General features: G+C 36.4%; 1 protein-coding gene across 2 annotated transcripts in view; it reads left to right on the top strand.

Annotated features, from left to right (window-relative positions):
- SLCO1C1 (solute carrier organic anion transporter family member 1C1) overlaps window positions 1-13,817 on the top strand; it is a 63,739-nt gene that overhangs the window by 43,086 nt on the left and 6,836 nt on the right. For both annotated transcript variants that reach the window (XM_047743256.1, XM_047743257.1), the window contains 3 exons: window positions 3,571-3,766; window positions 8,363-8,528; window positions 11,181-11,365. In XM_047743256.1, coding sequence (XP_047599212.1) covers window positions 3,571-3,766; window positions 8,363-8,528; window positions 11,181-11,365 — 547 coding nt within the window. The remainder of the gene's footprint in view (window positions 1-3,570; window positions 3,767-8,362; window positions 8,529-11,180; window positions 11,366-13,817) is intronic.

Raw genomic sequence — 13,817 nt, 5'->3', positions numbered from 1 at the left:
GTCTGTGAGAAAAAAAATACTCTTATTATACCCAAGAAAGATGGCTAATTTTACTTCTTTGTCTATACCAAATTGGCTACATGAGTGTGAAAAGTCCCATATATTTAAATCTTCTAACAGTGTAACATTGTGAAGGTCCATTATATATTACAGAATTTTACTTTGCTGGGAGAAAAGCTCTAAAACATCCCAAAGTACTATTATTACTATAACCTATTACCATTTTATTTTAGTGGCTAAGGCTATTGTACATTTTATGGGAATCAGAGTTCCCAAATTATATTGTAACTGTGCTGTCGGTCTTAAAATATTTATATTTAATATATATAAATATTTATATTTAATAACTCCTGTTTTGAACAGTAACAAAGAATAAGGTCTTCAGCTTGAATGAGTATATGGAAGTAACAACAACATATTCATTCTTAAATTTCTCTTAGCTTTCCTGTTATTTGAGTAAATATATTAAATTCAAAAGACATACATAAATTAAATTGAAACAAATTGTGGATGCTGGTGTAAATTACAACTGGTATTTCCATTTGGAGTATTTAAATGGTAAACGTTTTAAGATCAGCACATTTTATGGTGTGAGTGAAAAGAAGTGTGTAATGAAGAAATCAGTGAAATTTCTACTTCATCAGCTGACTTAAAATACTTTAGATGAAAGAGGAGAAGCTTTGGGAGGCAAGCAGCACATCTCATTTGATGTTTAGGAAATCTGCTATCAATTCAACTTGGCCCAGCATAGATAGCTTACAGATCCTAGAGAATTTGAAAGGGGGAATCAAGTTGACAGTATATTTGAAATGTACTGCTACTGTTTTTACAGAATCATTTTATAATTCATTTTTCTTGAAATAAGAAAGTAAAATATCCAAGAGAAATGTTGTATGTGAATAAACTAAAGTTTAGCCATTTGGCACATTTTTATGGAAAACTACAAGGAGCCCAGGATATGATGGTGAGCACAGTTTTTGTCTTGAAGGTGCTATGGGAAGGTGAGGGGTGTAAACCAGATAAGCTAGCCAGTAATTGTGACAAGGACCAAGACTGATGCCTATGGGACCCTGTACAAGGGCCAGAGGCAGAGGGAGGAAAGGGGCTTCTGATGACCCACCTTGTGCACCCTGATATCAGAGATGTCTCTGGAGGCACCATATGGCTGGTGGAGGCTGTGAGAAGTCTCTAGGAGTAGTCTAGAGAACTCTGGGAGAACAAACCCTATCTTGGAGTCAGAAGAAAATCCTCTAGGAAGAGGTATCAATACCTCTTAAATTAAAAGCAAAAGAATAAGGGGGTGTTAAAACATGAAATGTGGACACTAGGGTGGTGTACTGAAAGGATGTTGATCAGATGAAGCAAATATCTTGCCTAGAAAGGACTGGAGGCAAGAGAGTGCATGAAACTTTCTGGAATTTTAGGAGAACACAGGCTCTAAGAGGAGATCAGTCAGGAGAGGATATTCCTGATTTTTAACATTCTGTACTGAGGGAGCAATGCCCTTAGAATCACCCCATTTTGATTCTCAAGGTCTTCTAGGCCAGATCAGGGTGGGGAAGAGTTAGGGAAACCCATACAGCATGAACGTACAAAAAATATCAAAGGATATCCTTTGTGATCCTTTGTGCTATGACTCCTTATGTCCCAAGTTTGGATTGATATTTTACAAAATAAATGAAATTCTAAGCACACTCTCTCAAGGTTTCGATATAGAGGCTAGTTTTCAGAAGATATGTTTTTTATAAATTGCTTTTGGGAGATAGAATTGAAAGAGAGAATAGGACTCTGCCCTTTTTGTGTAAGTCTTGGGTCTGTGAGAGGGGGATTCGAAGTCAAGTACTGTGAATATGTGTATGTAAAAATAGGGTCTTAAATGGCACATATCAACTCCATGGCAATGCTTAATTCTTGAGAAGGAAGATGGAATCTGGAACAGAGAAGGAATCTATTTTATATATCTCCATATTTAAAAATCAGAAAAATTGGGAGAATATATTAGCATTTATTAACTTGGGTCATGAGAAACCAAGTTTGTTATATTATTTTCCATTATATCCTCTCTTTGGAAAAATAAATAATAATCAGTTTCCTCTTAGTTGACCTTTGGCTCTTAAGGGGCCCAGGATACATTTATCTCTACCACTTGCTATAGCCACAAACCTCAGCTTAGCTGGGAAAGAAAAAACTAGCATCTCTCTTCTTTTTTTTTTTTTCAACAGTTTTGTTATCTTGCCTCCTTCAAGATGGGATGATCTCTAATGCGATCATTTTAATTTTAACATTTACCAATTTAAAATCTAAACAAGAAGTCAGCAAAGAGCCTGTTTTCCCACCTTTTCTAACACAGAAATGTTCCACTCCACCCACCCATCCCAATATTTTCATCTTTGTGACTCTAATAGATGGAAATGCAAGTAACAACTTAGTTGAATGATATTTATGTGCCATATATTGTGCTAGGAACTTTTCATGTTAACACCTCAGTACTATTTTTGCTCCATATTATAAGTAAGGTGACAGGTTTATAGAAGTTCAGAGAAATCACCTGCCATTGCAAAGCCATGAAGGTATGGGGCTGAGAGCCAAACCAGGCAGTTAGGTCCCCAGAGTCCAAGCTCTCAACCACTTTGTTGGATCTATTCTTAGTGCTGTTTTAAAATCACATGTATTTTATTACTGGTGAGATTGCACATCTGTTTATCAAGAATCCTGAGTCCCAAACTGTCTGGAGGAGAGATGGTATAATGTAGTGACTAAAAACAAGAGATTTGACATCAGACTCTGTATTGTCGAATCTGGTTTTAACACTTACTAATCATGACCATGAATAAATTACTGTCAGAAGTGAAAAAAAACAATATGGCTATCTACTAGGGTTGTGGTAAAGAATAAATGTGAGAGATACATCAAATGCTTACCCAAGTGGCTGGTACATTATAAGCAAATAGTAAATATAAATGTCGTCAACTAATACATTGTTTCGTTGTTGCGGTTGTTAGGGTAGATACCGAACTAAACAACTAAGAGTCTAAATAAAATAAATTTGGTTTGGGCCAGAAAAAAAGAAACAAAACTGTTTTTGTTCCCTGAATTCCATGTACCTATTATTCTCTTATGCACAAACTTAACGTTAATTTTCACCTAGTTGCCCCTTGATTGTACCTGTTAATCCTGGGATTAGACCAGAAAGACATTGACTCATTGATTAATTCAGTGTTTATTGATTTTAAACTCTGTGCTGGATATTGTGTTAGGCAGGCTTCTGAGACTCTCAGTTGTGCTATCCTTAATTGATAACCTAGACACTCACAAAATCTCTTGATATGTCAGTGAATAATAGTAAATGAATATTTCTATAACTTAAAATGGCCAACCAGTCTAATAACTTGTCAGGAATTATATATAGCTTTATATAATCTCTCAGAAAGTTTATGTCGGTTGTCAGGAATTATATATAGCTTTATATAATCTCTCAGAAAGTTTATGTCGGCACACTCAAATTTCTTTTAGAGATTTACAAAATTACATATATATATTTGTTTGTTTGTTTGTTTGTTTGTTCTTCAGGACTCATCAACATACCTGCAGTGGCCCTTGGAATATTCTCTGGGGGGATAGTTATGAAAAAGTTCAGGATCAGTGTGTATGGAGCTGCAAAACTCTACTTGGGATCGTCTGCTCTTGGGTACCTCCTATTCCTTTCCCTGTTTGCACTGGGCTGTGAAAATTCTGATGTGGCAGGAATAACTATCTCCTACCAAGGGTAGGTTCACTTATTAAGTAATCTGAGGAGATTGGTTTGTTTAATCAAATTAATTATAGATAGAGCTTCAAAATAAGATAATTTCATTGTAAACATAAGTATGAGACAGGATTATAGTTTTATCATGGAATAGCTGACGGTACGTTGACATGGGAGCTGTTATTGTCACCAAAATTTGTCATCTCCTTTGAATTTGGTTGTCTACGAGAAATTATTAAAAATGTTAAATCTACATCTTCCTGTATAGGGCAACCTGACAATGGAAAACACAGACCTTGAATCTCACCTCTGTTCATCATTAGTGAAGTGACATTGCATAGGTCATTTAATCTAATCAAACCTCAAATTTTCCATTATAGTTTTTAAATTTTTTTAAAAGATTTTATTTATTTATTTGACAGAGAGAGAGAGCTCACGAGTAGGCAGAGAGGCAGGCAGAGAGAGAGGAAGGGAAGCAGGCTCCCTGCTGAGCAAAGAGCCCCGTGCAAGGCTCATCCCAGGACTCTGGGATCATGACCTGAGCTGAAGACAGAAGCTTTAACTGACTGAGCTACCCAGGCACCCCAAATTTTTCTATTTAAAAAAAAAAGAATACTAACTACCTTATAAAATTTTATAAGTTTTAAGCAAGATAATATACGTGGAAATGATTAGTACTTGCCTGGCACAAAAGAGATGTGCCATTTGTAAATAATTGTATTTTTTTTCTTTGAACACTTGGGTAACTGAAAAGGTCTCTGTGCTACTTTTTGTAGTCTCTGTTGTACTCAAATCATGTGAAGTTTCAGAAGAGAATGCTATTTCTCATCCTGGTGAACCACACAACAGCTCTGTTTAGCTCTTAGCAATTGGTCAAGAGAATATTTATTGATGTTTTCAGACCTGTGCCATCTCGTATGGGAGGGATGACTACTTTTCTTAGTTTCCAGGGTCTGTCAATCTTAATATGAAGCTGCATCCTGAAGGAACTACCCTGTCTTTTCCTTTGAAGAGTCCTTGCCATCACTCTACCTCTGAACATGAGTTCCCAGACACAGCTGTCTTCATTCTTCCACCCAACTATATATTATCTGTTTAAATTAAACATTGAGCCACTACTGTATGCCAGGCCTACCACCCTGACTGCACTACCTCACTGCCCAAACTCTGCCTGTGCCTCAAAGGCCAGTGCTCCTGATCTAATGATCTGTATTCTGTTAGTTCAGCTGCTGCCTATTTACTGCTTGCTCTCCAGGCTTCTTCCTGTGCTTCCTTCCATGCTTACCTGTCTGTCTTGTCTCCATAGTCCAATCTCCATCACTCTCATTAATCTGCTTTCTCCTGCTCTTAAGTGAATATCAGTTATACTTTTCACCATCTAAAAAGTCCAAGAAAACTAGTGACTGTGAAGTTTATATACTGTTGCTTCTGGGAGTTACCAGAGTGATGTTAGACTTAACTGAGTGCAGTAGCATTGCTTTGCTAACAGTCAGCAATATAGAATAAGGACGTTAGCTGTAAACAGGAATTGCAAGAAGATTCTGGAGAGAGTAGAAGCCCTACGCTCTTCAACTGTCCCTATGATCCTGATGGTAGATGGACAGTGGTAAACTTCTTTGTATTTTGCAATTTACAAAACACCATGACTTTCATTATCTCACTTGTATCCTCAAAGCATCTTTATGAGGTAAGTTTTGTTACCCTCATTTAAAAGAAACTGAATTTAGAAAGGTCAATTATCTCTTCAAAGTATAATATTCGTTGTACAACATCATGGCATTTCTAAGCCAAAAGTAAGCACATAAACAGGCAACAGTGGCAAAGTTTTGAGGTTCACGTTAAAAGTATACTCACACAATAAATGATTAGATATTTTTAAACAAATAAAAGATAGCGTATTCATTGCATGAGTACTAGCCCTAGAAGTACTAGCTCTTGAAGCAGTTGCCTTAAAAGACTACAATTGCATTACAATAATGCTATCATTGTCTAAAACATTCTCAAACTTCTCTTTTGAAATTGCTCTCCAGTGCTCGCTTTAACAGCACATATACTAAAATTGCCTTTCATGTTTTTCAGAATATTCCCAACAATGGCAAAGATTTAACCTTTAAGAGTAGCTTTGCTATTGGAAGCAGCCAAAGAAATGGCAACATCCCTGGAAAAAGCTCTTGCATCCCAACATGATTCTTTTGTTTTTGTTTTTGTTTTTTTTTTAAGATTTTATTTATTTATTTGACAGACAGAGATCACAAGTAGGCAGAGAGGCAGGCAGAGAGAGGGAGGTGGAGGCAGGCTCCCTGCGGAGCAGAGAGCCCGATGCGGGGCTTGATTCCAGGACCCTGGGATCACGACCTGAGCTGAAGGCAGCGGCTTAACCCACTGAGCCACCCAGGCGCCCCCCAACATGATTCTTTTGAAAGCAAATCCCATTTGAGTATAAACATTCTGATATATTTGATAAAAGTTATCTTAAAAATTTTAAATAATTCTGTCAACACATCCTTTGTAAAACATGCATGCAATTAATTTCTGCTTCAAGATAGTCATAGATGATAAATTTAACTTACTTTTAGTAATAGAAAATAATTGGCTTTATAGAATACAACATGCTCCCCAGGGATTATCCTGAGTTGTTTTGTTCCACAAGGCTGTTTTGATTCTGGACATTCAACAGGAACCCTGTAGACAGCTTTAGATATGGTAATGGAAGAAACCTTTCTTCTGCAATAATGAGAGTAAGTTTGATGTGAGACAAGAATTTAGAATCCAAAGGCCTGGAAGAATTCTCATTTTGAAGTTTGTCTCTAATAAACATTGTGAATTTGAGCCAGTAATTTGCCCACTTTGGACATGACTTTCCTGATCTGCCGAATGAGAAGTTGGCCTAGATCTCCCCCAAAATTCTTTCCGCACAACCTTCTGAGATCTCAGTCCTACACTACCCATAGTGGCCTGATTCTAGGCTTTCAAAGGCACTTATTTATACTTTCAGATACTACCAAATAGTTTCAGTTAATTTACCAAATACTGCCTTATGGAAGAGAACAGGATGAAATATTCCTATATGACTTCCCAGAAGGCCTAGTTATACCCTTTTATTCTGTCTGGAGACATCTCAGAGGCTGTTTTTTGTTGTTGTTGTTGTTGTTGTTTTGTTTTTGTTTTTTATGTTTGCAGTAACCAAATGCATGACAGTTCTACTAGATGGAATTGTCTATCAATTAAGAAATTATAATTGCAGTCATTATGGGGTTTACCTCTTAGAAGGAGGGGCCAAAATGACATTTATTTTCCTCCAAAATAGAATAGCATTTTACTTTGATTGACTTACCAGAAATCTTATTCTTAACCTAGTATATTCCAGATTGTTATTGCTGCTGGAGATACAGGAGTGAATAAAAGAAATCGTTCTGCCCTCACTGAGTGTACATGACAGTGCCCTTGGGGGTTTTGTTGTTGTTTTGGTTTTAAGGCCCTCAAACACTTTTGTTTAAAAAAAAATGAGAGGAGGAGAATAAACAAATAAATTCAAAATAATGGAAAAAAAAAAACAAAAAGAATGATGGAGTGCTAACGGATGAAAAATAAGTTGCAAGTAGAAGAGAAATATCACTGCACAAGTATCCCCTAGAAGGATACAGGAATATGAACAGAACAAGGAGAATAAAAGAAGAAAAATGAGGTCATTCAGTTGAGGAGAAGAAATAGAGGTGAAAGAGGAGGAATTCTGGGAGAGGTAAGGGGAGAAGGTAAGACAGAATGACAGGGAGAGAAAAGTGAGAAGATATCAAAATTATGTAAAGTTAACTGTTAGAACCAAAAGATAGCTCCTTAAGGGCAAATATTGTCTCATTCGTATTTGTAACTATCCTCTCTCCTCCCAAAGCTAGCACTTAGAAGGCTTCCACAAAATTTTGAACGCATGAACAAATGAATGGGTAAGTGATTGAAAAAGCATGTGCAAGAGAATCAGAAAGAATGACATGAAATATGGAAGAGCTACGTAGAGTGGGAGATTATGAGGGAGAGAAAAGTTAGATGAACTGCCAATGCTTTTTTTAGTAAGACACTCACATAGGATGTGTAGTTCTTCCAAACTGAAGTCTGTTGACAAAATGCTGACTGCTTGACTGTTTTTTTCTTTTACTGCACCATCAGCAATGCCCATTTTAATTGATGCTGGGACAGTTGTGAAGGAAATTGACAGAAAAGTACACACGCGCATGCACACACTGCCTGCAATGCATTTAAGAAACGTCATTAGTTGCTCTAGAAGTTTACTCTATCTTTCTGCTTTGTTAGCCGTTTTCCTCCATCTTTGCACAGAAATACATTAGAAGATGCTAGAGAACGTCGATTTTAATAGAAACCATAAACCAGGAACTGGATATTATGTGAATGTGTAAACCTCTAAAGATAACTTTCAAGAGAAAGCTTTTTAATAGTAGACTCACATTTAATAATCAGAAACCAGCATTCCTGATGACCATTGTGTTTTCAAAAGGCAAGCTCCATTGGCTGTGCCACTTATATACTCAAGAACACTGACTTTTGAAGATTTTAGGGTGCTGCTTGCTAAGAGGTAATATTTTATACTGTTACATTTCTTTTCAGAACCAAACCTGTCTCTTATCATGAACGAGCTCTCTTTTCAGATTGCAACTCAAGATGCAAATGTTCAGAGACAAAATGGGAACCTATGTGTGGTGAAAATGGAATCACATATGCATCGGCATGTCTTGCTGGTTGTCAAACCTCCACCAGGAGTGGAAAAACTCTTGTAAGAAATCCCTAATGTGTGTGCCTTGTGGTGCCTTCTACATAAACCACACAGCTCTGTGGGAGCTCAGGGACCAACCCAGAAGCAGACCACACTGGTCGCTGCTCTGGATCTTGCTCTACCCTTGTTCTTTTACGTGGAGAGCTAGTGGACTAGACTTGTTGAAAGAACTAGGGTAAGAATTAGAATCATGAAACATGCTAGAAGAGCCTCACGTGATGTAGTTCTCTCATTTTGCTTGTGAGGAATATTAGCCTCAACTGAGAAAATTTTAGTGATAAGATCTGCATTGGGATCCAATTCTTCTGGCCCCAAGGCCAGTGGTAGTTGGTGGTTTTAGGGACAGGACAAATAGAGGCCAGTGTTAGAAAGTCTAGCCTGAGAGGTCTAAACCCAGGGATCACAAACTTGATTTTGAGGAGACTGATAGCACCAGACATTCTGCCTGGGAAATCAAGCCCATGTGTGAAAAGAGTAGATGCTGGAATGAAGGAGCTCTGTAGGGTGGATTATGGAGATGAGGTTGGAAATAAAGGTAAGAAATCAGTTGTGAAGGATATTATGTACTTTAATCATTAAAAGACTCATTTCTGTAGTCACACCTTTACATTTCTGTCGCATACATAGACTCTCTCTTGTACTCTCCGTTTATATGGCTAGCAGTCAGACTGCTGTCTATTTGTGGTGATGAAATCTGCCTGTATTTGACAGTCCTGGGGGGCTGAAAATTAACCTACACATCTATTTACATATACTTATCAACTAGATAAGAATGCTTAGGCAAAGACTTATGTTGATGTAGAGTAATATGTTAGTTTTCTCTGTTTATTGTTACTTTGACTTTTTATTCAGAGTAGGAAGGGTTAGCCTCCAGCAACCATGAACGGGACTACCTACCCAAATGAAACTGAGTTTTGCCCTCCATTCCCCTTTCCCTCTCCTCTCCTCCTCCCCATTTCCCTCTTCCCTCCTTCCTTTCCTTTCTCCCTTTCCTTTCCTCCCTCCCTCCCTGCCTCTTTTTTCTCCCTGCCTCTTTTCTCCCTTCCGTCTGTCCTTCCTTCCTTTTTTTCTTCTCTTCTCTTTTCTTTCCTCTTCTTTTTCTTTCTTTTCTTTTCCTTTCTCTCTTTTTTCTTTTCCCCTTCCCTCCCTTTCCCTTCCCTTCCCTTTCCTTCCTCCCCCCCTCCCCTTCTCTTTCCCTTCCTTTCCTCTTCCTTTCCCTTCCTCCTGCTCCTTTCTTTTCTTCCAGCCTCTACTCTTTTCTCCAAACTGCTTGAAAGTTTTCCTTACCTAGAACTTCCACTTATTGAAAGCATTCATGCCAGGAACTAAGAGAGGTGCTTAAAAAAAAATGGGATTTAAATATCATGATCTTCGAGTAATTAGGTATTACTTATCTTATTTTTCTCATGTGAGAACTGAGGCACTGAGGTGCCTAAACTCATGTATCTAGTAAGAGGCAAGGTCAAGGTTCAAAAGTTTTTACCTGACAGTTAAAAAAATAACCAACAACATTTCTACTCTTCCTTGGAAAGGAAATGCCAGCTTTATTTCACTGTTTAACTAAAAATTCACAAACTCTTTTGTGAAATTTATAAAAATAATGAGGGATTATCAAAGTTGCCTCTCCAAGATTTAGTTGAGGTTTATTAGTCAGGATTTTTTCCCCCAGTTACCATTAAAAAGTCACATCCTCAATTTATGCCCATTTATTTAACAGATTTTTTTGTTGAATGCCTAAAAAGAGGAACCTTCTTAGGCTTTACATATGTGATGATGAGAAAGTAGATGGTTTCTGCTAGAGGTTTCATTCTAGTGGAATATATAGTTTAAAAACAAATGAATATATAGTATTCTAATGAGTAATGATAAGATGAGTTAGGATAAAGGATGGAGAGATGGGGGTATTTTTTTTGAATGGGTAGTCATGGAAGCCCTCTTTAATGAACTAAGCAGAGACCTGGGGTACGTGCATCAGCCTTCCTACTATCTAGAAGAGCTACCCAGCAGAGAGAACAGCGAGGCTGTGAGGCATGGGTAAACTCACCATGTTCAAAGATTGGCAAGGGCACAGTGGAAACCCATGTGTGCCGCTGAAGCAGAGGGAGAGAGGGAAGATCACTGAGCTGTGAGATCAGAGGGGAATCCAGGAGCTCCATTAGAGTATGTATGCCTCTGTAAGGATTTTGGATTTTATACAACCATAAGAAGAAGCTACTGGAAGGCTGAGAATAGTGACTGCCATTTTTAAAGGCTCACTTTGGTTACCGTGTGGGTAACAAACGATAGCTGGATAAGAGTGGAAATAAGTTGAGCATAAAGAGATCACTACAATAACCAAGGCAAGGAATAATGGTGGCTTAGACTTGGAAATGGCAGAGAAGAAGATGAAGTATGTTTGGACGCACCAAGATTTACTGAGGGTCAGTAGGGTAGGGTCAGTAGTTTGAACAGCTGCTGTTTGGATGAAAACAACATGATCTCTATAGATTTCACTTTGCTCACTATACTTAACACAGAGAAATAAAAGAATATTTACCTTATCGTTATATAATGCATGCATACTATATTGTGAAGTCTATTTAAAAATATATATATTTTCAATTTTACTTAAATGTTACCTCAATAATTGGACTTTGTTCTGTTGTATTACAGATATTTTATAACTGCACCTGTGTGGGGATTGCAGCCTCAAAGTCAGGAAATTCCTCAGGCATGGTGGGCAGGTGTCAAAAAGATAATGGATGTCCCAAAATGTTTCTGTATTTCCTTGTCATTTCAGTCATCACGTCCTATACTTTATCTCTAGGTGGCATACCTGGATACATACTGCTTCTGAGGTGAACACTGATTCTCCCTGACCCAGTTTTAATAAAAGATGTACTACAATAGTTTGGAACATTGATTTCAAATTCTGTTCCATAGAATTGTGATTCCTTATTGCTCTCTCAGGGGTCTTGACCCATATCCTTGTTCTAGTTTTAGACTCTTCCCATTTGGGGTTTTTATGCAAAAATATGGTTGAAAAGAAGTTTTTCTAGTTAAAAATTTTTTGCAAATCATTGGTCTAGAGAGCCTACACCACTATAGTACCTATATCACTATAGCCACTCAAAAAATACACTATGCTATTTCTAGATAATATAATAATTATCATATTATTATTGCCAATAATAATATGCTATTTCTGGATAATATTATCCAGTGTAGACTAAATGTGTTTTTTATTATTTTTTTAAGATATTAATTTTAAGTAATCTCTACACTCAACATGGGATTCAAACTTACAACCTAGAGATCATGTGTCACATGCTCTACCAACTGAGCTAGCCAGGTGCCCTTAGGTTGTGTTTTAGATTAAGCATGGTTTCACCAAATTATGGATGATAAAATTTTAAGATAGTTTTAAAGATTCATCTAATATCACAATGTTTCACATTTATTATTTTAATATATAGGTTATTTTTCTTGTTCTGACTAGAATTATCTATATATATGGGTGTGAGGGGTATTCATGACTTTGAATCAATTGCGTTCTCTAATCTATGAATATATGTTAATGATTCCAAGTGTGTTTGCTTAAAAACTCTAAAAGAATTTTTAAAACTGTGTACCCCTTTTGCATATTGTTAAGTGAACATCTAAAAATTTAAGTTTAATAGTAAACATTGATTTCCAGTATATTATAAATATTTACATTTAAAAATATAATAATTTTAAATGTAGATCACTTTAAATATAATCAGTGAGAATCTAGAAAACAGATTAGGTAACCAATATTACCTAATTCAAAATTACACACAAAAAAATCTTTTACAGTGAATATGTTACATTTTCTTCTTGTGCTTATATCTTAATTCAACTTTCCTATAGGCTTCTCTTCTATTGTAATATAATTTATGTTTGAACATTACTTATTGACTCTCCTATCATAGATCTCTATAAAAAAGTATATAAATTCAAACTTTAAAATAGTAGTTTTATAACTATATATATATAGTTATAACTATATATAGCTATATATAAGTATATTAAAATGGTATTGGATAATTGTCAGTGATAAAATTTTGTCAGTGATAAAATTTTCTTTCTAATGAGGGGCGCCTGGGTGGCTCAGTGGGTTGAGCCTCTGCCTTCGGCTCAGATCATGATCTCAGGGTCCTGGGATCAAGCCCCACATCGGGTTCTCTGCTTGGGAGAGAGGGGGAGCCTGCTTCCTCCTCTCCTTCTGCCTGCCTCTCTGTCTGCTTATGATCTCTCTCTCTCTCTCTGTCAAATAAATTATAAATAAAATATTTTAAAAAAATTGTCTTCCTAATGGAACTAGCCATGCAAATATTACTATTATACAATTGATAAAATAATCTAAAAATATTACAAATTTTGGTTAACTTATTAAGCATAAAAAGTCAAATTTTATCAGAAACCCATCTTTTATGAAATGATTAGTTGATTTTTAACTTAATGTACATATTGAAGGATGAATATAACATTATTCTACAATGAAACTCATCAAAAGTATATATCTATGATTTCCTACAATATATTAAGGAAATTGATCAGGAAAAATAAACAGAAAATAGGACCTAACATCCACAAATACATTTTTCGCAAAAGGGCTTAAGGAAAACATGCAATACTGTGTTTTCAAATGGGAGCATGATATGGAGAGCATTGCACCAGAGTTCTCAAACCAGAATTGTTCTTCATGGGTGGCTGTTTCTTCTAGAACTTAAACTGGGTCAAGTGCTTAATCAGGCTCCTAAGGAAGAGTTATCTTTACCACCAGCCCTTCAGATAAACCACGCTGTGTTTTGATGGCAGAAGGAGATGTCCCTGGACTAAAGGAGAAAAGTTGTGATTTTTACCTCCTTTAAAGTAGAGATTAAGTGATATTATACATACAAAGAAATTGGTACCATGCTTAACACTCAATAGTTATTATAATATCATCATGATTATTCTCATTAAAATTGACAGGCCAATTAGTTAAAGCTATACAGTCATATTAAGGATGCTCTTGTTATTTAGGTATTCTTACACTTGGCGGCAAGATTCAGGTCCCCACTATTTAACAGAAACACTTAGCATGCCACAGCAATGGTGATTGTATCAACTCGGATCAATACAGTCCTGTGCTTTTAGAGCAAAAGCCACAAAAATTAGTTATAGGTTATTGATCCCTTGTTGCCTCAAATTTCTTAGAATTTTTTGTCTGTCTTTGTTGTTTTGCTGATTAAACTCACAATTTTACTTTATCCAATACCATTTGAATATATCATGGAGAGGGGA

This window comes from Lutra lutra, chromosome 8, assembly GCF_902655055.1.
Source record: "Lutra lutra chromosome 8, mLutLut1.2, whole genome shotgun sequence".
NCBI classification, from domain to species: Eukaryota; Metazoa; Chordata; class Mammalia; order Carnivora; family Mustelidae; genus Lutra; species Lutra lutra.
Note: the sequence above shows the minus strand (reverse complement) of the source record. Positions and strands in the feature narration are given on the sequence as shown.